Consider the following 27,932-nt stretch of genomic DNA (forward strand, 5'->3'; position numbering starts at 1 on the left):
AGCTATGAGCATATATAATTTCATAGGGAATCTCTGTTAAACATACAATTCTTACCATTGTCCAGGATGGTTTTTGAGATGTAAGCTAATATTTAAAACTTCTTAGGTTTTTACAATTTTTAAAATAATTCAAATATACAAAGTAAAACAAACAAAAAAACAAAACACAAAAAACAAAAAAAACACCCCCAAACTTATGTATCTTCTTTAAGGGTATTTAAGATGTTAGTTTTACCATATTTTCTTCAAACTTTTAAGAAATAAAACACTGGAGAGTAAATATGGCTGAAGCCCCATTACCTAACCCCCTTTTCCTCCCTCTATTCCTAGAAGTAACCACTACCTTGAAGTCAATGTGCATAACTTTCATACATGCTTTTACAGTCAGTGGTATCTAGCTTTTTTTTTTTTTAAGATTTTATTTATTTATTTGACAGAGAGAGACCCAGCGAGACAGGGAACACAAGCAGGGGGAGTGGGAGAGGGAGAAGCAGGGTTCCCGCTGAGCAGGGAGCCCGATGTGGGGCTCGATCCCAGGACTCTGGAATCATGACCCTGAGCCGAAAGCAGACGCTTAACGACTGAGCCACCCAGGAGCTCCTCCTTTGCCCATTTTAAAATCAGATTACTTGTCTTTTTATTGTATACTAGATACTATATATACTGGATATATGCTGGATATTAATCCCTTATCAGATATGGAACACAAGCAGGGGGAGTGGGAGAGGGAGAAGCAGACTCCCTGCTGAGCAGTGGGGCTCGATCCCAGGACCCTGGAATCATGACCTGAGCCAAAGGCAGACGCTTAACAACTAAGCCACACAGGTGCCCCAGTGGTATCTAGCTTTAATTTGAGATTCCTTGACAGCTAAAGTAAGTCTGAATACCTTCTTATACATTTTTCAGTCAATTGGATTTTTTCTTCTGTGAATTGCCTGTTCATAACCTAATTTACCTCATGCCTGGGACCTCAGCGTTCATGTTCACTTAAAACCTGTTGTTTTTCTTTGTTTCTCTCAACATCAAGTATCTATAGTTTTTATTTTTTATTTTTTTAAAAAGATTTTATTTATTTTTTGACAGAGAGACAGCGAGAGAGGGAACACAAGCAGGGGGAGTGGGAGATGGAGAATCAGGCTTCCTGCAGAGCAGGGAGCCCGATGCAGGGCTTGATCCCAGGACCCTGGAACCATGACCTGAGCCCAAGGCAGACGCTTAACGACTGAACCACCCAGGCGCCCCTATAGGTTTCAGATCTTACTTAGAATGATCCTTGTGTTTCACCTCAATTAGCAGGTTCAGCTTAATTTTTTAAATAAAAGACAAAGAGATAATTCATTTTAGAATCCCCTTACTTCAAGGACATAAATGCTGTCTGGTTACACTGGAGTTTCACTGAGTTATTCAATGCTGATTTAAAGACAGGCTTTTCAAGGTCATATATGACAGCTCACTAAGTAAGACTAATAAATAATTGCCACTAATTTTATTATACCTTACTATTTATAGCATAGTGCTAGGGCATTTCTATTTTATCTTACTTAATCTCCAAAAAAAAAAAAAATCCACCCTAGTATGTATTACTATTATCTTCATTTTAACAAATGAAAGTGAGGCTTACAAAGGCTAAATAATTTACACAAGATCCCAAAGATTTTCAGTGGTAAAGTTAAGAAGATTCACACCTAAATCTGTGTAATCTATTCTCTCTCAATTACTGCATTTTACTACTATCTATTTTCTAAATACATAAATGGCATCAAGAGAACATTTCCTAGGGTCTTAGGTAACTTTATTTAATTTTCTGTACATATCATAAAAGTTCACTATTTTGGACAAATTAGGGAAAAGGAAGGGGAGGTTTTGAATCAGTCAGTATATTTAAATTTTAGAAAGCCTAAGCAGCTCAAGAGGTCTTTTCAAATCAGATCTCTGTAAAAGATAAGAAAGATCTAAAACTAGCATTATCAATTATTACTTTAGAGGAAAGTGAATTTTTCTAAATTACTAAGTTTTTTTTTTTTAAATAATAGTAATCATTTTCTCAAAACTCCTATTTGCCCAATGAATTTACTTGTTTAATTAATTTAGGTAGTATAACTCAACCTAGCCATTTTCTTAATCATTAAAAATTCTCTATTGGCAGAGGCCTAATCATCTAGGTTTTACTGACATATATCTAGAATCCAAAACTTAACATATACATCAACATGAGAGCATAATAAACAGAAAATCGAAGCACAAAGAAAAGAAGAGGAGTTAACAGCAAAATTTACCAGGGCATGAATAATCTCATGTTTTACTGTGGACAGCATCCCAATAAACTCCTGAGGCTGGGTAGAGATCATATTTGGACACAGGTTAGCATATCCTGCTATTGGCCTGTTAAAATAGACATTGAATTTTTTATTATATTCCAGAAAAATATGTATTATGATATTTACTAACCTATACTTTTATCTTTTCCCCCCCAAGTTTTTATTTAAATTCCAGGTGGTTAACATACAGTACAATATTAATTTCAAGTACTAACCTATACTTTTCTATAAAACATTGACAAAGGTAAGAAAAGTCTTTGCTAAATATCAAACGTCATTTTGTACCATAACATCTAACTCACTATCTTACACCTTCAAGACATCTACCTCTGTTTTCCTATGGTGTGGCTCATTAGCACCTGTCCTCACAAAAGGAAAGTTAATATAAAGTTAATTACACCTCAGTGTGAATTTATAAAATATGTTGATATATATCAAAAGATAAGAATGGACTCAGAAACTTAAATTCTAACACTGGTTTACTTGTAAAATCCATTTTTTACTTCAGCATTTCACTATATTTATAGGTCGGTGGAAAGGGAAGCTAGAGATACAATAGGACAATAAGCAAATCATTCAGGTTGCTCAAGCTTCTTATGCCCATCTTGCTGATTTTGCAGACAGATTGCCCTAACATTGCCTTCATTTGCATACAGATATTTTTTATCTTCCCATCATCTTCTTTCATAGTCTAAACTTTCTAGAATCTACACAATTCTATCACTTTCTGAGCCTAGAACCTGAGAGTCCAAGAGCTGACTATCACCTAGCGTAATTCAGTCAGTTCCAGCACGCACCTGTCTTTCAAAAGCTGTGGCAAACAGACAATAGTAAGGAACTCTAAAGTCCTTTCTCCCACCACTACCCTAACATTTTACCACTTAAAATGTAAATCACCTTTTCCAAAATAACATTTGCCTTATTTAAGTAAGAAACACATGGCATACTTTGTTCACACTTGAGAATGGACTTACACTTAAAAAAAGTATGAATGTAGTTCACTTACCAGAACACTGCTACACTGACCTCTAAAATATAAAATGGATGCCACTGCCAGGCTTAAAACTCATCAGGGACTTCCTACAGCATTTAAAATAAAACAGCCCTGTCTCTCCGATGCATCTCCTTAAGTTCTCATCCTCAAACCCAGTGTCCACAGAAGTGGCTCCTAACAGCAACAGGCACACACGGATTTTTCCTAACGTTAAGTCTTTCTCAAGCTCTTTATTTGGCTGAAGCTTATCAATGTTCAGGTTACACCTAAAGTTTCACTTTCAAATAGTCTGTCTTTGCCATAATTTGTTTCCCCCTTTTTTCTCTTTTATGTTACAGCACCCTTTTCCCCCTACAATTTATCACGTTTTGAAATCACATTTATTTGTAAGTATATTTAGTATCTGTCTCCCTCAGTAATTTGTATGTTCTGTGATGCAGGTGCATGTGTCTATTTTGTTCACCTAGTCTACTGGCTGAACACAGGCACTCAAATATTCATGGAATGAATGGATATGGCAGTTTTGAAGGAAAGTTTCTCTTTCAACTAAAAGATTAAAAAAGAACTGAAGATACTTTTTCTTCCCACATCAACATCAGAAGAAACCAAATTCTTTTCCCAGATATGAGAAGACATATATGAGTAGCTCCATATTCACTGGTACCAACATTTACTCTTTTAGTTACTCATTTATATCAAATGTGAACCGAAACTTAAAAGTACTTTTTTTTTTTAAAGATTTTATTTATTTATTTGACAGACAGATAGAGAGAGAACACAAGTAGGCAGAGGGAGAGGGAGAAGCAGGCTCCCCGCAGAGCAGGGAGCCCGATGTGGGACTCGATCCCAGGACTCTGGGATCATGACCTGAGCGGAAGGCAGCCGCTTAACCGACTGAGCCACCCAGGCGCCCGAAACTTAAAAGTACTTTAAACAAACATTAATAGCAGTGCAAAGAAACTGAAACACACCTCTGGGTTATGGGATTCTTATCTGTGTGATGGTTCCTATGCTGGATTCTCTCACCAAAAGACAACTAGATACTTTAGGTATTTTCAGCATTGTCAGATGCTGACAGGAGATGAACTAATCTAGATCCACCTCAACATGGGATTTTATATCCCTCTCCCGACTTTTCCAAGGAAGCCATTCTGTTCCTAATACATAAAGTTCACTTTAATATGTCTTTTATTTAAAAAAAAAAAGTAATAAAAGCTCATTGTGAAAGGGTATATATCTAAACAACATAGAAATGTCTAAAGAAAAAACATGAAAATTCTGTTTTACAACCTACCTCCCCCTAAATTTCACTACCAGAATTAACTGCTATCAACAATCTGGGGTGCAATCTTCTGCATATAAAATAACATCATTTCAAGCCTGCCTCACTTGGAAATTTTTTTTTTAATCTTTTGTAAATTAAAAAAGAGCCTCTAAATATCTTAAGTGATAATTTATCTAAGTGAAGGACATAGCAAATGATATGACAATTAGATGGACAGTTATTTTTAACATCTTACAGATTTAGCACAGAGGTGCTAAAATTAAAGTTCAAATTGTTTCCTTAGAGAGGTATTTACTTGCAAAGAAAATTCTCTCCACAGTAGACTTTATCTTTGGAGTTGGTACTGACATTACCATATCAATAACAGTTCTATCACCTGACACTCTCCTCCACCCACCATGCCCTACCATCCCCACTACCCCATCCAAGCAGGGTACAGTTTCTTACTACTGGAGGCAATCTGGAAAAGGCAAACATCCTGTACTCTAAACACTTAGGATTCATTTTAAGAGTTCCCATTTTAGATCTTGGAAAATAAGTCTCGGGGGAAAGTTTACCTGTCCATTTTTGCTTCCTGTTGACAATAGGCTGCATAAGAGATGATGTTTTCATGGCTGCACCTCTCGGTGGCCAGAGCACCAACATACAGAACAAAGTCTGCATCCCGGACGCCCTCTTGGTCTTGTACACCCACTGCTACACAGGACCACTTGCCCCCACGGCAGACCCTGCATCGCTGAGCCCATGGCAGGCAACAGAAAATCAGACCAGAGACAAGGTTAGCTATAGGGACTTTTATTTTATAGTGAATCCAGATTCTAAATTTGTATGATTTAACTTTTATTACCCTTCAATTTTTATCAAAATCCATTCCTACCTCTACTCATTTCCTCTAATTGTGAATTTATTTTACCAAAATTCCTACTTTATAAATGATTATAAATCTATAATCTTAATTAAAACAATCAATTGTTTATTATTTTTAAGGGCAGTCAACCAGGATGCAAAAAAAGACAAATAGAAAAGGTTTTAAACTTTTAAACTTTGAAACTAGGTGAAAAGTTACAGTGGACCTTCTTGTATGTGTGTATATATACACACATATATATTGCATATTCTTGTGAATCTACAGTTATTTCAAAATTAATAAAAAGCTTTTTATCTAATGGAAATGTATTTTCTATTATAAAGTAATTCCTGTATCTTGTTAAAAATTCATATAATACAAACATGTACAAAGTAAAAAGTCATCTTTACCTTTTCAAGATGAGTTTAAAGGGTAAAGTCACCTCAACATCACTCTTATTTCTAGTTTTTTATTTAAATCTTTGCCCGTGTAACAGCTGCTTTTTAGAGAACTTCCTCTCTCAAACCTCCAAATTACAAATTAAAAAATCAGTAAATTCTGATTTTTTTAGGTGTGATGGTTTTATATAGAAAAAAACCAGAAATCTCCATTTCATTACATTGTTTACTCTTGTTTCTCTAATACATATATTTATAATTTTTCAGTTCAATTACTTTAACCTATTAATAGTGTTACAAAAAGTTGTGATTTTTAAACATTCTTTTCCATGATCACTCATGTATTAAAAAAAAAAAAAAAATTAGGACACATCAACCCCCCAACCCATCAAGAAGTAAGAAGCAGAATTTGGAGAAGCCAATAGAATTGAAAACAAAAAGTACCTTAGAAAAAAAGCAAAGAACTGTCTTTTTTTTTTTTTTTTTTTTAAAGATTTTATTTTTAAGTAATCTCTACACCCAATGAGGGGCTCAAACTCACGACCCAGAGATTGATTTGCATGCTCTTTCAACTGATCCAACCATGTGCCCCAAGGAATGGGTCTTAAAATGTCTATAAAATGCCTCTAAATTTCTTGGGAAAAGAGCTGGATATGTAATAACAAGTTGTTTTAACTTTTAAACGTGTCCCTAAAACCTTTTATACACTCCCAAGAAATCTGAGAAAAGAAATGAAAGCTGAGTAAGTTAGTTGTATTAGTGCCAATATACAGGCCTCTAAAAGCCTTATTGAGTTTCATATAACTTAAAAAAAATACAAAGTAAACGTCATATAAACATATGCTTAATTTTGGTTACAAAGTAAATGTTCAGTAATATATTCATTTTCCAGAAGTAACCAGAGAACACAGTTCAATAGAGAAAAACAGCTAAGGCAATAATCATATTTTCAAATGTATATGTATAATAAATTGGTTTCCTCGTATACACATTTAAAATTTTTATCTTTTTACTGATAAGTAGTATATGCTTGATATGAAAAATCAGAACATTACAAAAATACATAATTTACCAAAGAAAAGCCCCCCACACTCCAATTCTTAAAGAAAACCACTAATATTTTAATTTGGCTCCAGATTCTTTAGTATGTGTATACCTCTAGGTGGTTTCGTAATTTTTTATTGTATATCTACCTACACTTTTTAATTTTTTTATGTTTTTATTTCAGTTTTATTAAGTTGAATTATTGATTATAATTCTTAAATAAAATAGGCTAACTACACATACTGATTTCCAACTTTTTTTCATTTAAGAGCTTAAATATCTTTTCAAGTCAGTATGTAGAGATCTACCTCATTCTTTAACAGCTGCATAGTATTCCATTATAGGATTATACCACAATTTAGTACTAATATTGGCATATTTATAGTTTTGCAAAGAATATCCTTGAACATATATTGCAGATTTGTAAGTATTTTTATGGAATACACTTCCAAATTGGGTTGAAGCATACCATACATATTTTTTATTTTAAGAGATAATATCAAATTGCCCTTCAAAAATACTGAGTATATACCTGCTAAAAGATGTTTTGGAAGACAAAGATAAAGTTCTAAGCTGAAATGGTTCAGCAGCCCCAGAGATAAATTGAAAAAAGAAAAAAAAAAAGGAAAGAAGGTATCATCAAATTCATTTGAAAAAAAAAATGAAAGAATAAAATGAGCTAACTAAGATTACTTTTGAAAGAAAAATGAAGCTTTTGAACTTAAGTCTATAAAAATTCCTTGGTGACACTCACAGATTCACAATCTCCCTCTCTCAGTTTATCCTAAAGAGTAAAAACAGGGTCCCTGGGTGGCTCAGTCATTACGCGTCTGCCTTTGGCTCAGGTCATGATCCCAGGCTCCTGGGATCGAGCCCTGCATCCAGCTCCCCGCGAAGCCAGTTCTCCCTCTCCCACTCCCCCCTGCTTGTGTTCCCTCTCTCATTGTGTGTCTCTCTCTCTCAAAAAAATAAATAATATCTTAAAAAAAAAAAAAGAGTAAAAACTATGCTAAGAGTAGGGTGAATTACCTGGAGGTGCTCCTCAGGCACTATAACTGGGCCGCATTTTGTATGCTCTGCAAATTCCCCAGTACAGTATCTATGAGGATCATTTTCCTTCTGTAGGTATCGGTTTGTTGCACGTTGTCTTCAGTTCATTTGTACATCAAAATTTAATTACAAAAAAATAGGAAAAAAAAGAAAGAAAAATAGTTCACAGTAGTTAAAAACATTTTAAAAACCTAGCAGCTACTATATTAGTTCATTAATAATGATTACTATTTTTGTTAGAAAAGTAGACTAAGAAAGAATTTGTTTCATGGGAAATTCTCCTAAGCTAGGTTTTTAGACTCCCAAATAGTTCATAAGCCTCTACTGTAGACACATGAGGGAGGAAGGGGATATGGGGACCAGGCAACTAAACCCTAGGAAAAGATCTAGCAGGTCACCTCATAATGGAAAATCAAGGAAAGAATGATTACCTAACAGGTGCTTCCTTATTCCTTTTAAATACCTTGCAGTTTGGTCTCTAAGGACAAACATAATGAAATATTCTAGTATGAGTTTCGCAATTTGTCATACTGGCAGAATGGGGAGGTCAGTGTACTAAACAAGTGAAGAAAATGACCTGTATCGAATGTGACATACCTGCTAAGTAGGATAGTGCCTGAAGGTCTACGAACCTGGAAAGTCTTCTCTAAATAAGAAATAGCTTGTGGAAAAAGTTTGTTCTAAATAAAAGTTGAAAAAAAAAAAGTCAGAATTACAGTTAAAGGACAAATATATTTAAAACAAGTAAGCATAGGATATTAATGACTGAGGGGGAAAAAAAGGGGAAACTTTACAATTCTAGAATACAATACGCTAGTTAGTCAAAGGTTGTGTGGCAAGAGAATGAGTCTAGGAGCAAAGGAATTTATTTTCTTAGTTGAGTTTGGGGAAAGAGAACTAAGTGAAAAATTCCTTCCCTATCTCTACTTAAAGAGAATATTAGAGTATATAAATCTCAACTAATCTAAATTACTTCAAATTTGGGACTGAATTAGATGATTCCAACGTTAAGGTAATTTATGTTAAGAAAATCTTATGTTTAGAAGATCTACTTTAATCTCACCAATTTCTGTGACCCATAATGAATTGGCTTAATGTGCATGTGTGACTAACAGCTAAGAAACTGCTGAAGTTAGCACCTCTATAAGCAACTTTGGCATATCATATAATCAGATACATCCATCTTCAGGGGAATGAGTATTTCCACAAGACAATAGTATTCTCAATGTATTTCAAAAATTCTCTTCTTCACCCTATCTTTAGCATGTTCTTCTCCCACAAAACATAAGAGAACAAGTAAGAAAACAAGAAGACTAATTTACTATTAAATTGTAAAATGAGAAGACTAATTTAGCATCAAATAAGGACAAAGTTTTGGTGAGTGCATCACAGAGACGCCTTTGAAGAAAATGATAAATACGTTCATTACCAACACCTTTTATTCATTCATTCACTAAACAGTCATGTATATATTTTCTTTATTGAAGTACAGTTTATATAATAAAGTGTACCCATTTTAAGTATCAAATTCAAGCCATGAGTATTTATTACATACCTTTACAAGGTATCTTTTCTCAGGGAGCAATCTGAAAATGAAGACATAAAACATAAGAATTGCCACGATGGGCACAGCACTGTCTCATTTGTTCAGAATATATCTGGCAGGACCCCCAAGGAATGTTTTGTGGACAAATCTAGTGTCAGTCCCCTAAAATCTCAATTTACCTCAATAAACATTTGAGTTTACTCTGTAGCAAAGCACAAAGCTAGGCATGATCATGTTATCTCATTCTTCTGGGAAATTAAGGAGAGGGAAAGATATCAATCACTCCTAATAGCTCTTCATACATGACTACAGATTCATAATTTATCTATTTTCTGAACCCCTCTTACACTAAATGAAAGATTAGACTATCATCCCTCTGGCTAATAATTTTATAAATGTTCTTATTGTATATATTAGTACTTCCTTTTATTTTTCCTCCAAGTACTTATTGAGGAGGTTCCTTCCAGGTATGTTATGACCGCAACCAAGTAGATCCATACTTGTTCTGTTTAAACTGTTTATGATGTATAGATTTTAATCATATCCCATGCTTTTCACCTTTCCAGACTAAAAAGCATTTTTAGCTTCATTCCATCTTTTTTTTTTTTAAGATTCTATTTATTTATTTGACAGAGAGAGACACAGCGAGAGAGGGAACACAAGCAGGGAGAGTGGGAGAGGGAGAAACAGGCTCTTCCCTGAGCAGGGAGCCCGATGCGGGGCTCAATCCCAGAACCCTGGGATCATGACCTGAGCCGAAGGCAGACGCTTAACAACTGAGCCACCCAGGCGCCCCAAGCTTCATTCCATCTTGAAGGTGCATTAGCATGTAGCTCCATCTATGGATCTTCAGGTAACAGATGAAAATATCTTTAATACTTTGATTCTTAATTTTTTTTTTAAGATTTTTATTTATTTATTTGACAGAGAGACACAGCGAGAGAGGGAACACAAACCAAGGAGAGTGGGAGAGGGAGAAGCAGGCTTCCCGTGGAGCAGGGAGCCCGATGTGGGGCTCGATCCCAGGACCCTGGGATCATGACCCAAGCCGAAGGCAGACACTTAACGACTGAGCCACCCAGGCGCCCCCACCTTTTTATTTTTTATAATAAAGGCACCCCATGATTCTTAATTTTAAAAAGGCAAAATAATGGTGTACTTACTCATCAATACTTTTATCATAGACAGTCTTGATTCTTAAATGTTCATCAACATCTCTTTTTACAACATGATTTGCCTTAAGATGAACCTTATTTATCACCTGAAAGAAAGAATAGATTTGAAAAAAATTTAAAAGGTGTTGTATAGATTAGCCAATTGAGATTCTAACCAGAAAAAATATAAAAGAACTAAATAAATGAAGAGATGTTTCATGTTCATGGATAGAAGACTCAATATTGTCAGGATGTCAGCTCTTCCCAATTTGATCTATAGACTGAATGCAATCCCAATTAGAATCCCAGGAAGTTATATTGCATACACCAAACAAATTGATTCTAAAGTTTATATGGAAAGCCAGAAGACCAAGAATAGCCAATACAATGTCAAAGGAGAAGAACAAAGTTGGAAGACTGATACTACCTGACTTCAAGATTTACTATAAGCTACAGTGATCAAAACATGTGGTATTTACAAAAGAGACAAATATTTATTGCAGCATTATTTAAAATAGCCAAGATATAGAAGCAGCCTAAATGTCCATTGACAGATGAATGGATAAAGAAGATGTGGTATTACTCAATGGAATATTACTCAGCCATAAAAAAGAATGAAATCTTGCCATTCATGACAACATAGATAGACCTAGAGGGTATTATGTTAAGTGAAAGAAGTCGGAGAAAGACAACATGATCTTACTTATATGTGGAATCTAAAAAAATAAAAATAAACAAACAAAAACCAAAAAACAGACTCATAAATACAGAGAACAAAGTGGTAGTTGCCAGAGGAGAGCGAGGTAGAGAAGACAAAATAGATGAAGGGGATAAAGAGATACAGATTTACAGTTATAAAATAAAACAAGTCACAGGGATGAAAAGTACAGCATAGGGAATATAGTCAACAATATTGTAATAACATTTTATAGTGACAGATAGTAACTACATTTATTGTGGTAAGCATTTTGTAATGTATGTAATTGTCAACTCACTATGTTGTACACCTAAAATTAATATTATACATCAACTATACTTCAATTAAAAATTTTAAAAAAGGAAAAAATAGACTAAAAGATCAATGGAACAGGAAAGAGAGCCCAAAAATAAGCCCACGTGAATACAGCCAAATGATGTTTAACAAAGAAGCAAAGGTAATACAATGAGCAAAGAAAGTCTTTTCAACAAATGCTACGAACAACTGGACAGCCACATTAAAAATAAAAAAAGAACCTGGAGACACACCTTATGTCCTTCACAAAAACTAACTCAAGATGGATTACACACCTAAATGTAAAATGCAAAACATAAAACTCTTAGAAGATATTATAGGAGAAAACCTAGACAAGCTTGGGTGTGGCAATGACTTTTTAGATACAACACCAAATGCGGTGCCCGGGTGCCTCAGTCAGTTAAGCGTCCAGCTCTTGGTTTCAGCCCAGGTCATGATCTCATAGGTCGTGGGATTGAGCCCAGCATCAAGCCCAGCAACAGGCTCCGCCTCAGTGGGGGGTCTGCTTGAAGATTCCACCCTCTGCCAATCCCCCCACTGGCGCATATGCGTGCTCTTTCTCACGCTCTAAAATAGATGGATCTTAAAAAAAAAAAAAAAAAGATACACTTAAAGAGTGATCTAAGACAGAAATAATTGATAAATCTGACTTTATTAAAATTAAAAACTTATGCTCTGTGAAAGATAACATGAAGAGAGTAAGACAAGCCACAGACTGGGAGAAAATATTTGCAAAAGACACATCTGATAAAGGACTATTACACAAAATATACAAAGAAGTCTTAAAACTCAACATTAAGAAAATGGACAGTTCAATTAAAAACTGGGCAAAAGATGTGCACAAACACTTCACCAGAAAAGCTATACAGATGGCAAACAAGCATATGAAAAGATGCTCCATATTATATGTCATCAGGGAAATACAAATTAAAACAACAAGGAAATACTACTACACATCTATTAGAATGACCCAATCTGGAACATGGACAACACCAAATGCTGCCAAGGATGTGGAGCAACAGGAACTCTCATTCATTGTGGGTGGGAATGCAAAATGGTACAGCCACTTTGGAAGTCAGCTTGGCAGTTTCTTACAAAACAAAATACACTCTTACCATTACAACTGAGCAACTGTGCTCTTCACTATTTGCTCAAATGAATTAAAAATTATGTACAAAGATGTCTGTACACACAAAACCTGTACACAGAAAACCTATACAGATATTTATAGCAGCCTTATTCATAATTGCTACAACTTAGAAGTTATCAAGATGTTCCTCAGTATGCTAGCAGATAAACTATGATACATCCAGATGATGGAATATTATTTAAAGCTCAAAAGATGAAATATCAAGCCATGAAAAGACAGGGAGAAAGCTTAAATACAGGATACTAAATGAAAGAAGCCAATCTGAAGAGTTACATACTGTATGATTACCAATATATGACATCCTGGGGAAGGGAAAACTATGGACACAGTAAAAAGATCAGTGTTTGCCAGGGGGTAGGGGTGAGAAAAGAGTTGAATAGATGGAACACAGAGGATTTTTAGTGCAATAAAAATACCCTGTATGATACTATATTAATGAATACATTTCATTATACATTTGTCCAAACCCATAAAATGTACCCCATCAAGAGCAAATCGTAATGTGAACTATGAATTCTGGGTGATTATAATGTGCCAGTGTAGGTTCATCAATTGTAACAAAAGTACTACTCTGGTTGGGGATGTTGATAATGGGGGAATCTATGCATGTGAGGGGAAACACGGCATTTGGGAAATCTCTGTACCTTCTTAGTTCTTCAGTAAAACTAAAACTGCTCTAAAAAGTAGTCTTTAATTAAAAAAAAAAAAAATGGAGACCAGAAGACAATGAAACAAATAAAGTGCTAAAGGAAGTCCATATACAATGAAACTACCCTTCAAAAGTGAAGAGGACATAAATATATTTCAGACAAACAAAAATTAAGAGAATTCATCACCAGCACTATATTCATTTCCTTTTAAAGGAAGTTCTTCATTCTTTCTATTTGAATGAATTCTTCATTCATTCATTCTAAAGGAAGTTCTTCATGGACATGCAAATGACACTAGATGGTATCTTGGATCTTTTATCAGACAGTTCAGGCTGCTATAACAGAATACCATAAACCGGGTGGCTTATAAACATGGAAATTTATTTCTCACAATTTTGGAGACTAGTAAGTCCAAGATCAAGGTGTTTGAAGATTGAGTGTCTGGGGATGGCCCCGTTCTTGTTTCATAAGGCCATATTCTTACTGTGTCCTTTGGCATAAGAGGCAAAGGAGCTCTCTGGGGTCTCTTTCATAAGGGTATTAATTCCATTCATTATGGCTCTGCTGTCATGATCTAATCACCTACAAAAGACCCCACCTGGTAACCAACACGATGGGAGTTAGGATTTCAACATATAAATTTTGGAGGGGACACAAATATTCAGGGTTTTTTTTGTAGGTCTGAGAACCTGACTGGTAATCAGTTCCCTACACTGATATAAAATTTCCCTAAATAAGGTAAGTTCATTGTACCTAAAGTATTAATAGAAACTATAGTTTATGCTGAATACTTGTTTACTCCTCAGAGTCTGAAATTTTAGGGACTGAAATTGTGCCTACATAACCAATCTCATACAAAAACCCTGGACTCATAAGCTCAGATGAGCTTCCCAGTCAGACAACATTTTGTTCTTGTTACAGGTTACAGCTGAAGTAATTAAGTACATCCTATGTGACTCCCGGAGGAGAGGAGTCTTGTAAGCTTGTGCCTGATTTCCTCCAGTCTTTGCTCCATGAGCCTTTTCTCTTTGCTGACTATGCTTTGTATCCTTTCCCTGTAATAAATCTTAGCTTGAGTACAACCATATGCCAAGTACTGTGAGTCCTCTAGCAAGTCACTAAACCTGATGGGTCTTGAAGACCCTCAACACAATTATACATATATTTATTCTCTTTTTATTTGTTTAGAGACATTAACTGTTTAAAGCTAAAATTGGAAAACTGTAATTGTGAGACTTATAATATATGTAGAGGTAATATATAACAGTAGCAAAATGGTGAAATCTAACAAAAAACAAATGAATAAACAAATAAAAAGCAGAATCAGACATAAATACAGGAAACAAACTGATGGCTGTCAGATGGAAAGGGGGTGAAGGGGAGTGGGATATACAGGCTTCCAGTTATGGAATCTATAAGCCACAGAAATAAAAGGTACAGCATAGGAAATAATAGTCAATGGTATTCTAAGAGTGTTGTATGGTGACAGATGGTAGCTACACTTGTGGTTGGCTTAGCATAAGGTATAAATTTGTTGAATCACTATGTTGCATACCTGAAACTAATCTAACACTGTATGTCAACTATACTTAAATTAAAAGGGGGCGCCTGGCTGGTTCACACAGCTGTTGAGTTCAAGCCCCACATACTTTTAGTTGAATGAAAATAAAATTACAGCAAATTAATATTTGTGGCATACAGCTAAAGCAACGTTTAGAGGAAAATTTATAGCTTTACATACCTACCTTAGGGAAAAAAAACCCCTCAAATTAATGATCTAAGCTTCTCTTTTAAGAAACTAGAAAACGGGGGTCCTGGTTGGCTCAGTTGGTTAAGCATCTGCCTTTTGCTCAGGTTATGATTCCAGGGTCCTGGGATCGAGCCCTGCGTTGGGCTCCCTGCTCCACTCCCCCTGCTTGTGCTCCCTTTTTCTCAAATAAATCTTAAAAAAAAAAAAAAGAAACTAGAAAAAAAGCACATTAAACTCAGAGAAAAAAGAAGAAAATAATAAAGAGCAGAAATCAATTAAATGGAAAACAAAAATAATAGAGAAATCAATAAAACTAAGAGCTGATTCTTTGAGAAGACTAATATAACTGATAAACCTCTAAGCAGACTAATCAAAAGAGAGAACACCAATTACCAATGTCAAGAATGAAACAGGAGATGACTTTACAGACTGTGATACTGTGACTTAAAATAGGAAATATGTATTTGGCTTTTGTCCCATTACTGGCACAGAGTTCTTAAACTCTTGGAATTTCCTAAGTGATGAGAGTGAAAAAAAGATGTCTTTTGTTACGTTAATGAGGTGACTTTTGGAAAGCACCTAAGGATGGGGACTGCTTGCCAGTGGAGCCAACCATGTGAATAGAGGTTTGGAACTTTCAGCCTTCACCCACTCTCTCTCTGATGAGGAGAGAGGGGCTGCAGATTGAGTTCTCTAATGGCTGATGATTTAATCAATCATGTCTATGTAATGAAGCCTCTATAAAACCCAAAAGGATGGGGTTTGGAGTTTCCTGTTGGTGAACACTGTTAACCTTAAAAATAAAACTGCTGGTTATTTTTCCAGCAAAAGTGGATTTGGGAATAGCAGAGAATTGCAATCCAGGACAAGCATGCTACAACAAAACCATAGGCAAGTCTGAAGAACAAAGGTGAGGAATAATACTCTTTTATAGAGAAAAAAAGGAAGCTGGGAGGGCTGTTACAAGCAAAACGTCTACTGGAATAAACTGGTAGTTCAAAGTATAATGGCTTTTCATTGGCTTAGTTGTGACAGTCTCTCATGGGCTGGACTACTGCCAGGCAAGGAGCAAAAACATTCTTCCTCCTGCTGGGATAGTAAAATAGTATCCACATACAAGGTCCATCACTTCCTGTTAGGTCTGCAATTGACAATGAAGGGTAGGGCACCAGAGCTCCCTCTTGCTGGCCTCCCAGCTCCATTCTAAATGAGGTTTCCCCAAGAGATTCCTGGAGAATGGAATGCTCTGATGGGGGGAAACTCCTTGCCCTTTCTCTATACCTTGCCCTATGCATCTCTTCCATCTAGTTGTTCTTGAGTTATACTTTTTTATAATAAACCAGTAATCTAGTAGTAAATTTTTTCTCTGAGTTCTGTGAGCTGCTCTAGCAAATTAATCCAACCCAAGGACGGGGTTGTTGGAAACTCCAATCTATAGTCATTTGGTCAGAAGCTCAGGTGACAGTCTAGACTTACAACTGGTGTCTGAAATGGTGGCGTGGGGACCAGTCTTGTAGAACTGTGGAATCTGATGCTATCACTGGGTAGATAATGTCAGAACTGAGTTTCAGTTTGTGTAGAAGAGTTGCTTGGTGGTGTGTAGAAAAACCCCCACACATTGGAATTGGTACCAGAACCCTTCACAGACATTTAAAAGATCAAAAGAGAATATTAAGAAAAACTTTATGTCCATAAATTTGACAACTTCAATGAAATGAAAATCTCTGAAAGACGTAACTTAATCAAAACACAATCAAGAAGATATAATCTGAATAGTCCATTATCTATTAAAGAAAATAAGTTCATAGTTTAAAACTCTCCAGTAAAGGGGCGCCTGGGTGGCTCAGTCGGTTCGGTGACTGCCTTTGGCTCAGGTCATGATCTCAGGGTCCTGGGATTGAGCCCCGCATCGGGCTCCCTGCTCAGCAGGAAGCCTGCTTCTCCCTTTCCCACGCCCCCTGCTCGTGTTCCCTCTCTCGCTTTCTCTCTCTCTGTCAAATAAATAAATAAAATCTTTAAAAAAAAAAACTCTCCAGTAAAGAAAATTCCAGGTTGAGATGGCTTCATTCATGAATTCTACTAAACATTTAAGGAAGAAACAACAGTGACTGTATGCAAGCTCTTCCTTAAAATGGAAGGGGAAGGAATATTTCTGAACCCATTCTATGAGGCCAGCATTACCCTAATACCAACCCCAACAGTTATTGAACGAAAAAAAAAAACTACAGACCAATATCCTTCATGAATATATATGCAAAATGATCAACAATATTAGCAAGTCAAATCCAGCAAAATGTAAAAAGGGTAATACATCATAACCAACTGAAGTTTTAATCTCAGGAATGCAATGCTAGTTTATCATTAAAAAAAAATCAATGTCAATATCAACATAGTAAAGAAGAAAAGCTACACAATTATATTAATTGATGCAGAAAAGACATTTAATAAAATTCAGGGGTGCCTGGGTGTCTCAGTTGGTTAAGCATCTGCCTTCGGCTCAGGTCATGATCCTGGGGTCCTGGGATCAAGCCCCACATCGGGCTCCCTGCTCAGTGGGAAGCCTGCTTCTTCCTCTCCCACTCCCCCTGCTTGTGTTCCCTCTCTCGCTGTGTCTCTCTCTGTCAAATAAATAAATAAAATCTTAAAATAAAAAAACAAAAAACAACTCTACAAAGAAAATGGCAGGCTCATCCAGGTGGTCTCAATTATGAATTATACTAAACATTTAAGGAAGAAATGATTTCAATTTTATACAAACTCTTTTAGAAAATACAAGAAGATGGAACATTTCCCAACTCATTATGTGAAGCCAGTATAATTCTGGTATCAAAAATGAACAAAGGTATGCCTGGGTGGCTCAGTCGGTTAAGCGGCTCCCTTTGGCTCAGGTCATCATCCCATGGTCCTGGGATCAAGTCCCCCATCGGGCTCCTTGCTCAGCGGGGAGTCTGCTTCTCCCTCTGACCCTCCCCCCTCTCATGTACTCTCTCTCATTCTCGCTCTCTCAAATAAATAAATAAAATCTTAAAAAAAAAAAAAAAAAAGAATCTCACACTCTACCAACTTAGCCAGCCAGGCGCCTCCCCACACCTCCCCACTTGCTTTTTTTTTTTTTCCCCAACATGTTTTGTACTTCCCACCACAACCCAAAAAATGTAATATAATTTCCTATACCATTTAACAGTGCTGTAGTCACTAGTAGGAGTACAATGAATAATTCTTGCCTATATTTTATGTCTAGGTTAAAGTTAAGATAGTGGTTAGGAGGACTTGCTATTACATACTCTATGAAGAACTAGGAAAATTTATTAAAGATGAGAAGTCTCAAAAAGAACTTAATAGCTTGCTTTTAATATCTGAAGAACTATCACTATTGAGTCTGTTTAGCCAAGAGGCATAAAAAGGAATAGTGGGTAGAAATTTCAGGAAAAGTTTACAGCTCTATAAAAAGAAGAACTTTATACTGGTGATCTCCAAAAAGCAAAGGGGCTGCCTTTGGAGATAATCTCCCTATCCACAGAGATGTTCAAATATAAATTGGAGTTTTGAACACTGGCAATAATCACTAGAAGAAACAACTATTTAGGTTCCCTCTAGTGGAGAGATTTTGCAGTTCTTTGAATAGCTTTCTCTTACTGTAATCTACATTCTAAGAAAGAAACACAGGTTTTTACAGGATTTTTTTTTTTTTTTAGAGAATTCATCAGGGGTGGGAGAACTGGGGATATACTGTTTAAGGGTACAACCTTGCAACCAGTAAATAAATAAGCCCTGGAGATCTAATATATAACATAGTGACTATAATCAACAATACTGTATTATAAACTTAAAAGTTGCTAAGAGACTAAAAAATAAATAAAATTCAGCCAAAATGCAGAGTCATGATAAAAGCTGGAATACAGCTACAAGCCCCAAACTTAGTATTTTGGCACATATGGTTATGAACAGTATGCACAGAACTTTTTGAAAATTACCACAAAAATGGGTGGTCTTAGATTTCTGGGCTGAACTGAAAATTTCTAGATCAGACTTTCTTGATAAAGTAGTAAGACAAATTATAAAATCAATCATAACATGCCACCCTGCCCCAGGTACTCTATCTCCTTTCCTCAAAGAACACTGATTATTGTGGGCTCTCTAAATACTGTGGAGGAATCAAAGACATAAACCTCATCCGAAAGAACCTTACAATTTAACTACAAAAGACTACAAAGAAATGCCTGAGAAATAAACCTTCCCCACACAGCAGTACTTGGTTAAGTGCCAGAAGAGGTTATAGATAAGACATACTATGAAATGGAAAAAGCATTCTGCTGGAGTGGTTTCAGCTCACGGTCTTGAACTTAGGGAACTTAAGGATTAAAAGAATGTAGAGAGGAAGAGAAAGAGTGTGAAGGGGGGTAGGAGAATAGCGTAAAGCAAGCAATGTGGTGAAGTAACTTGAAAATAAGCCTGAATTTTGTCTTCAGAGAACCCCCCAATATCCTTGCAATGCCTTTAGCTCTCCTATCAACTTCTTCCAAAACCTTTAGGTCAGTAGAGCACAAAGTGTGGTCTTTGGACAAGTAACATCATCAACCATCTGGGAACTTGAACTGCAAATTCTGGGTACCACCCCAGACCTAATGAGTCAGAAAGTGGGGGAGTGGGGCAGCAAATTGTGTTTTTAACAAATCCTTTAGGTGATTCTGATGCACTCTCAAGTTGAAAAACACCCTGCTCTACAACTACCTAAGTACAACTCTCAGTACAGGAAAGCCTTCATGTTCTGAGTGCCTAACTCAGCCACTTTGCTAGGTGCAGAAAGGGAGTTAATACTGTTAGAGCAGGCAGTTAGTTAGCTTCTAACAAGATGCCGCGAGGTCAGCAAAGAGGAAGTCATGGCCAACTATAAGGAAGAGGCCTGCCCTGGCAGCACTCCAAAAGAAAACCACACGGGACTCCCATCTTGACAGCGTGAGTGACCTAAGCTCATTATACAGTTGTTGTATCATTAGCATTGCGTTTTGAAGGAGCTCCGCCTCTGAAATCTCCGCGAGAGTTCCTTATGGGGCAAATAAGGCAAGAAAAAGGGCATAACCTACATTCCTGGAAGAGATCACCCTGCTTCTAAGAAATCCTCACTTCAAGTAATGAATATTCCACCCCTTTGTTAACAACTGTCAATAACAGAAATCCAAACGCAGTGGGCTCAGCACTTCCTTGAGCGTACCCGCTCTCACATCTCTAGAGTGTACTCTGACTTGAAGAAACTTTCCTGCTTGTACTGCTCATCTACTGTGTTGTCCGTCCTTGAATTCTTTCTCCTGGCAGACCAAGAGCCTCCAGCGACATCTTTTGGCGTGGCTGGGTCAAGGCCTCAGGAGCCAAGGTCCACCTGGCAACAATAGCAGGTCCAGCCCCCTAAGAGTTCAGTTTCTAGTCCAATTTCGCTTTCTTCTCCAACACACCTTGTTCCAACAACCACCCTCTACATCTTCGCCTCCCGTGTTACTTTACCCTCACAGCGCCCGCTCCCGCCCCTCCGTCACCCTACCTCAGTCTCAGAGGGGACGTGGTGCCGGCAGGGAGGGGAACTGTCCAAGGAGAGAGGAATTGATGTGGACCTTGCCCAGAGGCCGCCCAACAGGAGTAAAACGCCTCGGACCCATAAAGACCTACTCCAGCGCCACTGGCTAGGGCCAGGGCCTGAACCGGAGGAACCTGCTACTCCATTCCACTCGGCCGCCATCTTCGGGCCGAGCGTCGTTACCATGGAGTACGTGACGTCTCCACCCTGCACCAGCTCCGCCCCTCGCCGCCGGCGGAATTTTTGATTGGCTAGCATCACCTTACAGTTCACCGCGGATGAGAACCGCATCGCGGCCATCGCGTCTCAAAGCGCAAAGCCTGCCAGTAAGTGCCGTTTAGCGGACCACGTGAGTTGTGCTGTAGGAAGCCCAGTGGGTGTTGTAAGGCGATGGTGGAATGAGGCCGTTTCTCTTTAATTCAGTTACTCACCTTAAAGATAGGCATCCACACTGGGTGCCAGGTGGCTTAAACAATCTGATGCAGAACCTTTAATGGTTTAGCCCTCTGTGTAAAGATGAATGGAATATAATTTTCATTTTTACTTTTTATCCTCAGTCACCAATTTTAGGACCATTTCTTTACTTGTCATTTCTTAGAAAATCAATATATTCGTTCCTATTCAACCCCATCCCTTAACTTCTATAAAACAAAACAAGAATTAGGGGCGCCTGGCTGGCTCAGTCAGTACAGCATGTGACTCCTGATCTCTGGGTAGTGAGTTCAAGCCCCACATTGGGTGTGGAGCCTACTTAAAAAAAAAAAAAAAAAACACAAAAACTGCAACAAAAAACAAACAAAACCACAAGAATTGTAACTGCATTTAACCCAGGAAGAGACCAGGTGGATCCCTGCCATTAAGGAAACTCTACCTTCAATCTAGGCCATGAGGAACTGTAAAAAAAAAAAAAATTAAAAATTGGGGTATTTCCCCCAAGGCCCATTAAACAATTAAAACAAGTAATTGGAAGCACTGAACTGGAAGTCATTTAACCAGAACTGAATACTGTAAATTACTGTACTAGGAACTGGAGATAGGAAAGAAAGAATAGCCCCAAGATTGTGCCATTCATTGGTAAAGATAATGTACTCAAATTCAAGGGTGGGTCACTCTACCAGTAAAGGCTCGTTACATAATGAGTCTATCATCCCACAACTAGTGGAAATTGGGACTCCAAACCAAATTTATCACTTTCAGGACATGTGCTTTTTCCACTACAAGATTACAAAGAAACTGAATTGTGAACAGAGAATAGCACCAGTCAACATCAAGTTCCTAATTTTAACAGTTGTATCATGCTGGAGAGAGGCTGTTTCAGTGATCCAGCCAACAAACTGCTAGCCATTCAACCTCATTTCTCTGAAGTGGTACCTTTGGCTTGAGGACTATCTTTGTACTCACCGAATCTCATTATGGGAACAGAAATGCATAAAGCACCCTCTCATTTACAAGTGCTGTATTATTAAATGAGTTGAAGAGGACGAATTTGCGTGCAAAGTTGTTTTGCCACTGCATTTTCTCAGGTCATCCTAGGGACTCTGACTTCTCTTTGCCCAAATGCCCACTTGTTTATCCACCTCCATTACTCTACCATCATCCTTCTCAGAATACTGTATTCACTTAAACTCCTACAAAGGTGACAGGCTTTATGAGGTTTCCTCCTCTATATGCCTAATCCAGACATGAACATCCAGCTGCCTTCCTGGACATGTTCATAACTGAGTATCCTATAGCTTCCTCAAACTCAACATCCCCCCCCAAATGATCTTCTGGTCCCCCAACTTTGTAAATGTACTATTACCCACCCCACAACCAAAGCTAGGAATGTTAACTTTGAAGACTCCTCAGTTGGTCTTTGAATTCTCTTAATCCTTAGCACAGCACATAAAACCTGGCATAATCTAGCCATTTCTTAGTTTTCTATTTATTTTCCACAGTATTAGGTTTCAGTTACATAACCCAGTTGAAGAGTTCCTCAGATGCCTTCTGCTTTCACATAAATCCTAAAAGTCTTTTTAAGATTTTACTTATTCATTTGAGAGAGAGAATGAGCAAGAGAGGAAGCATAAGCAGGGGGAGAGGCAGAGGGAGAGAGAGCAGGAGACTCCCCACTGAGAGTCTGACGCAGGGCTCGATCCCAGCACCCTGGGACCTGAGCCGAAGGCAGATGCTTAACTGAGCCACCCAGGCGCCCCCTAAAAGTCCATTTCTATGAAATACCTCCCCAAGCATTTCTTCCTCTATTCCTAACCACTCCAATATATTGACACATCTTTGGGGCACCTGGGTGGCTCAGTCCGTTAAGCAGTGCATTTGATTTTGGTTCAGGTCAAGGTCTCAGGGTTGTGAGATGGAGCCCCACATCCAGCTACGAGCTCTGCGGGGGAGTCTGCTTGAGATTCTTTCCCTTTACCTCTGTCCCTCCCCCAACTCACACACTCTCAAATTTAAAAATACTGATACATCTACTTAAATGACACAAGAGAATACTTTTAGATTATGTTGTTTCTCAACAACTAAATCTCACTGGTGTAGGTCTGAGATTGGTGCTTCTTGCCATTGACCCAATTTTTCAATGTCAATTTTCTTAGGGTTCTTATAACCAAATTGTGGCCATGAAATACAATGCTTAGATCTTGTGAAGAAAACATGGTTAACATTGGACCAAAGCTGCATCTGACCCACATCCACCTCTTTTGCCTTGAAGCTGTTCTTCCCACATAAGCCCAAATGAGCCTTGCAGTACAAGCACAAGGCCATTTCTGTGAAAGCTGGTATTTTTCCTTCCAACAGCAACTTTTGGCTTGAGGACCACCACTGGGCTAAACACACCTTTCTTATAACTGCTGTATGCTGCTCCAAGTAGAATTAAAAACTGTAAAAGGGGTTCAGTTTGATCAATTCTCAAGTTTCTTGTTGGTATTTTCAGTGGAATGTCAAGATTTGGTGGTTAATAAAAAAATTAGCTGGCTGCTACTGCAACAATCAAGTATCTACAGCCACAATACTGCAAACTGATGCCTTGGCTCAAACTTTATTTCAACAATTCAGAGATCTGAAATACCCTGCAGCCCTGCTTTAGTTTCATCTTACACTAAAGTATCTCAATCCTACACTTTACTACATTAAAACATAGAACCAAACTACACTGTCTGGGCAACCTCCCCCCACTCCCAACTAAGAGTACTTTTTCTTGAGACGTATTTTGTTTAACTTACACATTATTACCAGCCAAGTGTTCTATACTGGCATGCTTTGTCCAGCCACACATCCCAAGGATATCTCATCCTTGCCTATCTAAACAAGCTGCCAGATACTCTCAATATAATCCTCATTTTAAGTTCTTGCAACTATCATTTTTATGTCACAAATTTCCCAACCGATCTATACTAAGTGCATACACTTTAAGGTAATTAAGGAGGCCATCAAAATAATTTTAAGTTTCTTTCACTGACTCCCAATCTAATGAGGAAGGCAGTTACATGTAATATACCACAATACCAAAGTTGAAATAAACTTAAGAGTTATAGATCCATTTTGATGTGGAAACCTGGCCAAGTGTTATGGTGTATATCTGTACTGGCTAATACTTCTGGCTTCTGTCCTTCCTGGAATAATGGTCTCCATTTGTACAAAAGTTTTTCAGACAACATGTGCTCCATCACTTTAAAACTTCCAACATACTCCTTTTCCCACTGGCTCCAATCAAAGCTTGTTTCCCTCCCCCATCACATAAGGCCTTGTATTAAGATACTCTAACCTCCCTACCCTCATTAAAACCCTCCTATTGTCTAAATCTCTGTAATTGCCGTTACATATAGCTCCCTGGCTTCCTTGTACTCTGAAAATGCTGGATAATCGTCACCATTTAAATACAGCAACTTGAATTTAGGAAAAAGAAAATGGTAAGCCATTTAACAAAAATACAAGAGAACAAATCTACACCTTTATTTACTTTTCATTAAATTTAAATCCTTGAGGGGTACAGCATCTAGGAAGAAAAAAGAAAACAGGGTGTAATTAGATGCGTGTTATATACAAATTTGTAAATGTCAATTGAGTACAACAATATGGATAAATCTCCTCCCACTGTCCCATTACTCATCTCTAAAAGGGATCCAATGACTGCTTACATCTTAGCAGGGAGAGAACTAAATTCTTATAGTATCTAGATGAACACACTTTAAGAACCAGTACAGGGAACCCTGAAAATCCACTTAATTTTGCTTCTTCCAATAACAGAGTAAAAACCTTCTGATGAAAAATCTCAATGGCTCAGAAGGGTTCCAAAGTACCATGTGATCCCAAGAATATAGCCTTGTCTACTAAAAATGAATACTAAGGAAAACAGGAGCTGTTTTAGAAAACCACAGGATCTGGACTCAATGGCTTGAGCTGAAATCCTGGGACCTAGAAACATGAGCATCAGTTTTCTTATATAAAATAAGGCTAATAACAACACCTATTCTAACAAGACTGTCATGAAGAAACGGGAATATCATGAATTATGCCAGGAAAATTTTTTCTTTTCTAACAATCACTTCTGTGTTCAATAAATCTTTGCCAGAAAATTGTTCATTTAAATACTATCCCCCCAACCCCAAGCTTTAGCAAAATCTGAAATCTAGATACAATCCTTCTGAACACTTTGCCTTCACTTTCCTTCTAATGCCAGGAAATCTGATATTTCATAATACATCTACACGGTAAATAATTCTGAAGCACAACTCATGGGGTGATTTTAAAATCACAATAGTCTTTAGAGGTCAGAGCCCAAACCCCTGAGCTTAGTTTGACCCCAGTGTCATACTGCTAATAACTGTACTTACCACACGGATTCTGTGGCCAATGGCTTTAGCAGGAAGGTTGCTTCGGAATTTGGCACGAACCATGCCACTGTTTCCATGAGCACGAGTTACTTTTCCCCAGATTACTCTGGTTTTGTTTGGTTTGCCACCAGGAGTCACTGTGTTGCTGGTTTTAAAAGGGGATAAAAGAGGTGAGAACCCAGGCAACTAGTGTAGGGTGACACAAATTCAAGGTAACCTCTAGACCAGTGATCACCAACTCACAACTGTAGTTAACCACTAAGTCACCTGAGAAACTGAAGTCTGGGGCATCATTCATTCAACAAATATTTGAGTGCCTACTGTATGCCAGACACTTTTATAAATGTATTTTTTGTAATTTTGTAAAATACAAAATTGCAGTTTACCAAAAAAAAATCCCTTTCAGATAACCAAGTAGTAAGTAAAATATATTAAATGTCAGATGATAATAGCTGCAATATTTTAAAAAAATATGGAAAGGCAGAAGGTATCATGGAGTGAATCCTAGCTAGGCTAAGAGTAGAAATAGGAAGCCCTGAATGAATATGGTCTTAAAGCCTCCTTAATGACATTTGTTTTTACTAAAGACGGAGGAAAGTTGGTATCGGAGCAACAGACAGGTGATTTGAGTTATAATTTTAAAGGATCATTCTTGTTGCTGCAGGAATGGGGGGCAAAGATGAAAGCCATGTCCCCAGAAAATTTAACTGGTTTAATGAGTTTAATAATAATTTTTAAGCATGTATACAACCTAATTTCAAGAAAGCAACAAAATGAATTAAAGTACATGAAAAACTGCTCTGTAACACCTTAAGAGGAGCATAATATAAGGAGTTGGTTCCTTCCTTCAAACAATTAATAGCTGTAACCTTTCTAAGTGCAGAAGATACCTAAATCCAACACTACCCAGACAAGTAACATCCTTCTATAACCTCCCACGAAGTTCCTTAAAGATCCAAAGTAGAAAACACAACAGCACCAAATATTTATAAATATTTAATATCATGTTTACCAACATCTTTTGATTATTCTTCTTTGAACAGTAAAAACAGACAAATCTCAACTAAAAACTTAAAAGGCATTATTAATACTATAAACTTACTTCTTTGCTTTGTACACATAAGCACATCTCTTGCCTAGATAGAATTCCGTTTCATCTCGAGCATAAACACCTTCGATTTTAAGAAGAGCTGTGTGCTCCCTCTGGTTCCGGAGACCCCGCTTATAGCCAGCAAAAATGGCCTTGGACCACAGCCTAAGACAAAACACACGGTAACCGTAAGTTGTTAAAAGATCTCGTTTCATGTCACTGGTAAGATCTGACTTGTAATGAGCTCTACTCAAATGTTACCTATAGCAAATGTCTAGTTTTTTCCCACCGGTTTCAATCTCATGTTTATGTTCATGCTTGTTAAGACAAAAAACTACAAATACAAAGCAATTATATGTAAAACCCGTACCTTCCAGACATTATTTGGCGTTATAGGAGTCCTGTTCCCAGCAGGCCTTAAAACAAACAAGAAAACAGTTTAAAATCTTGGAACGCACGTTTCGCACCCGGTCCTCTCTCCGTTTCTTAAACCTGTCAGGCACATTCCTTTTTGCTCGGCATTTCACGTTAAGGGTACGGGGAAATATAATTATACTATGACATCTACATGAAGCACAGTCGGGCAAGACTTCCCTACCTCAGAGAAAGCCTGATAACTGAGCAAACTCCAAAATGAAGACCACAACGGAAAGTATCAAGACTCCACAGTAACACAAGGAGCTCCTGAAAACTCCGAAAGGAAGCCCTGAGAAAATCCATACCACGATCAGCAGGAACAAAAATGAAGAGCGAGTAATCAGAGAGGCACACAGAAAGACAGGAATTGTGTGGGAAAGGAAATGCTGAGGAAACGGAGACTGTACACCTAGCCAGGTCTGGAGTGGGAGCGTAGGGAAAAAGAACTCACCCTAAAGGAGCACTGCCTCAAATAGGGAACTACATACAGGCAAAGTGCATCTATTACTCCGCTAGGGCCCAAGAAGCAACCGATTACGGGAGCGCCGGTTCTCCGGGCGTGCGGGGATCAGCACAATCAGTCCCACATCTCCTCAATCCTGTCCTCCCTGTTGCTGGAATCCATAGAAATCACTGGCTGGCACAGCCTCCCAGCCGCACCAGTGCCCTGCCGAGGCATATGGTTGAGCTCACCGCACTTATTTGCACCCAAAGTTCAACAACAAAAACTCCCCTCACCTCCTCAGACTCCAAGATGGCGGAAAAAGAAAGGCGAAGCCCCGCCGCGTGGCCTTGTGGGATAAACACCTCTCTGCCCCGCCCCCAGCTT

At 37.7% G+C, this 27,932-nt stretch overlaps 2 protein-coding genes across 4 annotated transcripts in view; both read right to left on the bottom strand.

Annotated features, from left to right (window-relative positions):
• The window catches only part of LMLN (leishmanolysin like peptidase), a 73,356-nt gene extending 52,403 nt beyond the window's left edge, over window positions 1-20,953 (bottom strand). For both annotated transcript variants that reach the window (XM_021692466.1, XM_021692467.1), the window contains exons 1-7: window positions 20,735-20,953; window positions 10,646-10,743; window positions 9,492-9,522; window positions 8,534-8,616; window positions 7,916-8,033; window positions 5,155-5,333; window positions 2,277-2,382 (exon numbers count right to left, since the gene is read on the bottom strand). In XM_021692466.1, coding sequence (XP_021548141.1) covers window positions 2,277-2,382; window positions 5,155-5,333; window positions 7,916-8,033; window positions 8,534-8,616; window positions 9,492-9,522; window positions 10,646-10,743; window positions 20,735-20,953 — 834 coding nt within the window. The remainder of the gene's footprint in view (window positions 1-2,276; window positions 2,383-5,154; window positions 5,334-7,915; window positions 8,034-8,533; window positions 8,617-9,491; window positions 9,523-10,645; window positions 10,744-20,734) is intronic.
• A 3,738-nt stretch (window positions 20,954-24,691) lies between these two features.
• On the bottom strand, window positions 24,692-27,932 carry RPL35A (ribosomal protein L35a). Of its 2 annotated transcripts, none has more exons than XM_021692427.1 (5): window positions 27,842-27,932; window positions 27,057-27,102; window positions 26,699-26,851; window positions 25,597-25,741; window positions 24,692-24,758 (listed from the first exon to the last, which is right to left on the bottom strand). In XM_021692427.1, exons 2-5 carry the CDS (start codon window positions 27,065-27,067, stop codon window positions 24,735-24,737), a joined length of 333 nt encoding a protein of 110 aa, XP_021548102.1. In that variant the 5' UTR covers window positions 27,068-27,102; window positions 27,842-27,932; the 3' UTR covers window positions 24,692-24,734. The 2 variants fall into 2 exon arrangements, with proteins under 2 accessions (XP_021548102.1, XP_044770274.1); XM_044914339.1 differs by having other exon boundaries at window positions 27,555-27,857.

Source organism: Neomonachus schauinslandi, chromosome 1, assembly GCF_002201575.2.
Source record: "Neomonachus schauinslandi chromosome 1, ASM220157v2, whole genome shotgun sequence".
NCBI classification, from domain to species: Eukaryota; Metazoa; Chordata; class Mammalia; order Carnivora; family Phocidae; genus Neomonachus; species Neomonachus schauinslandi.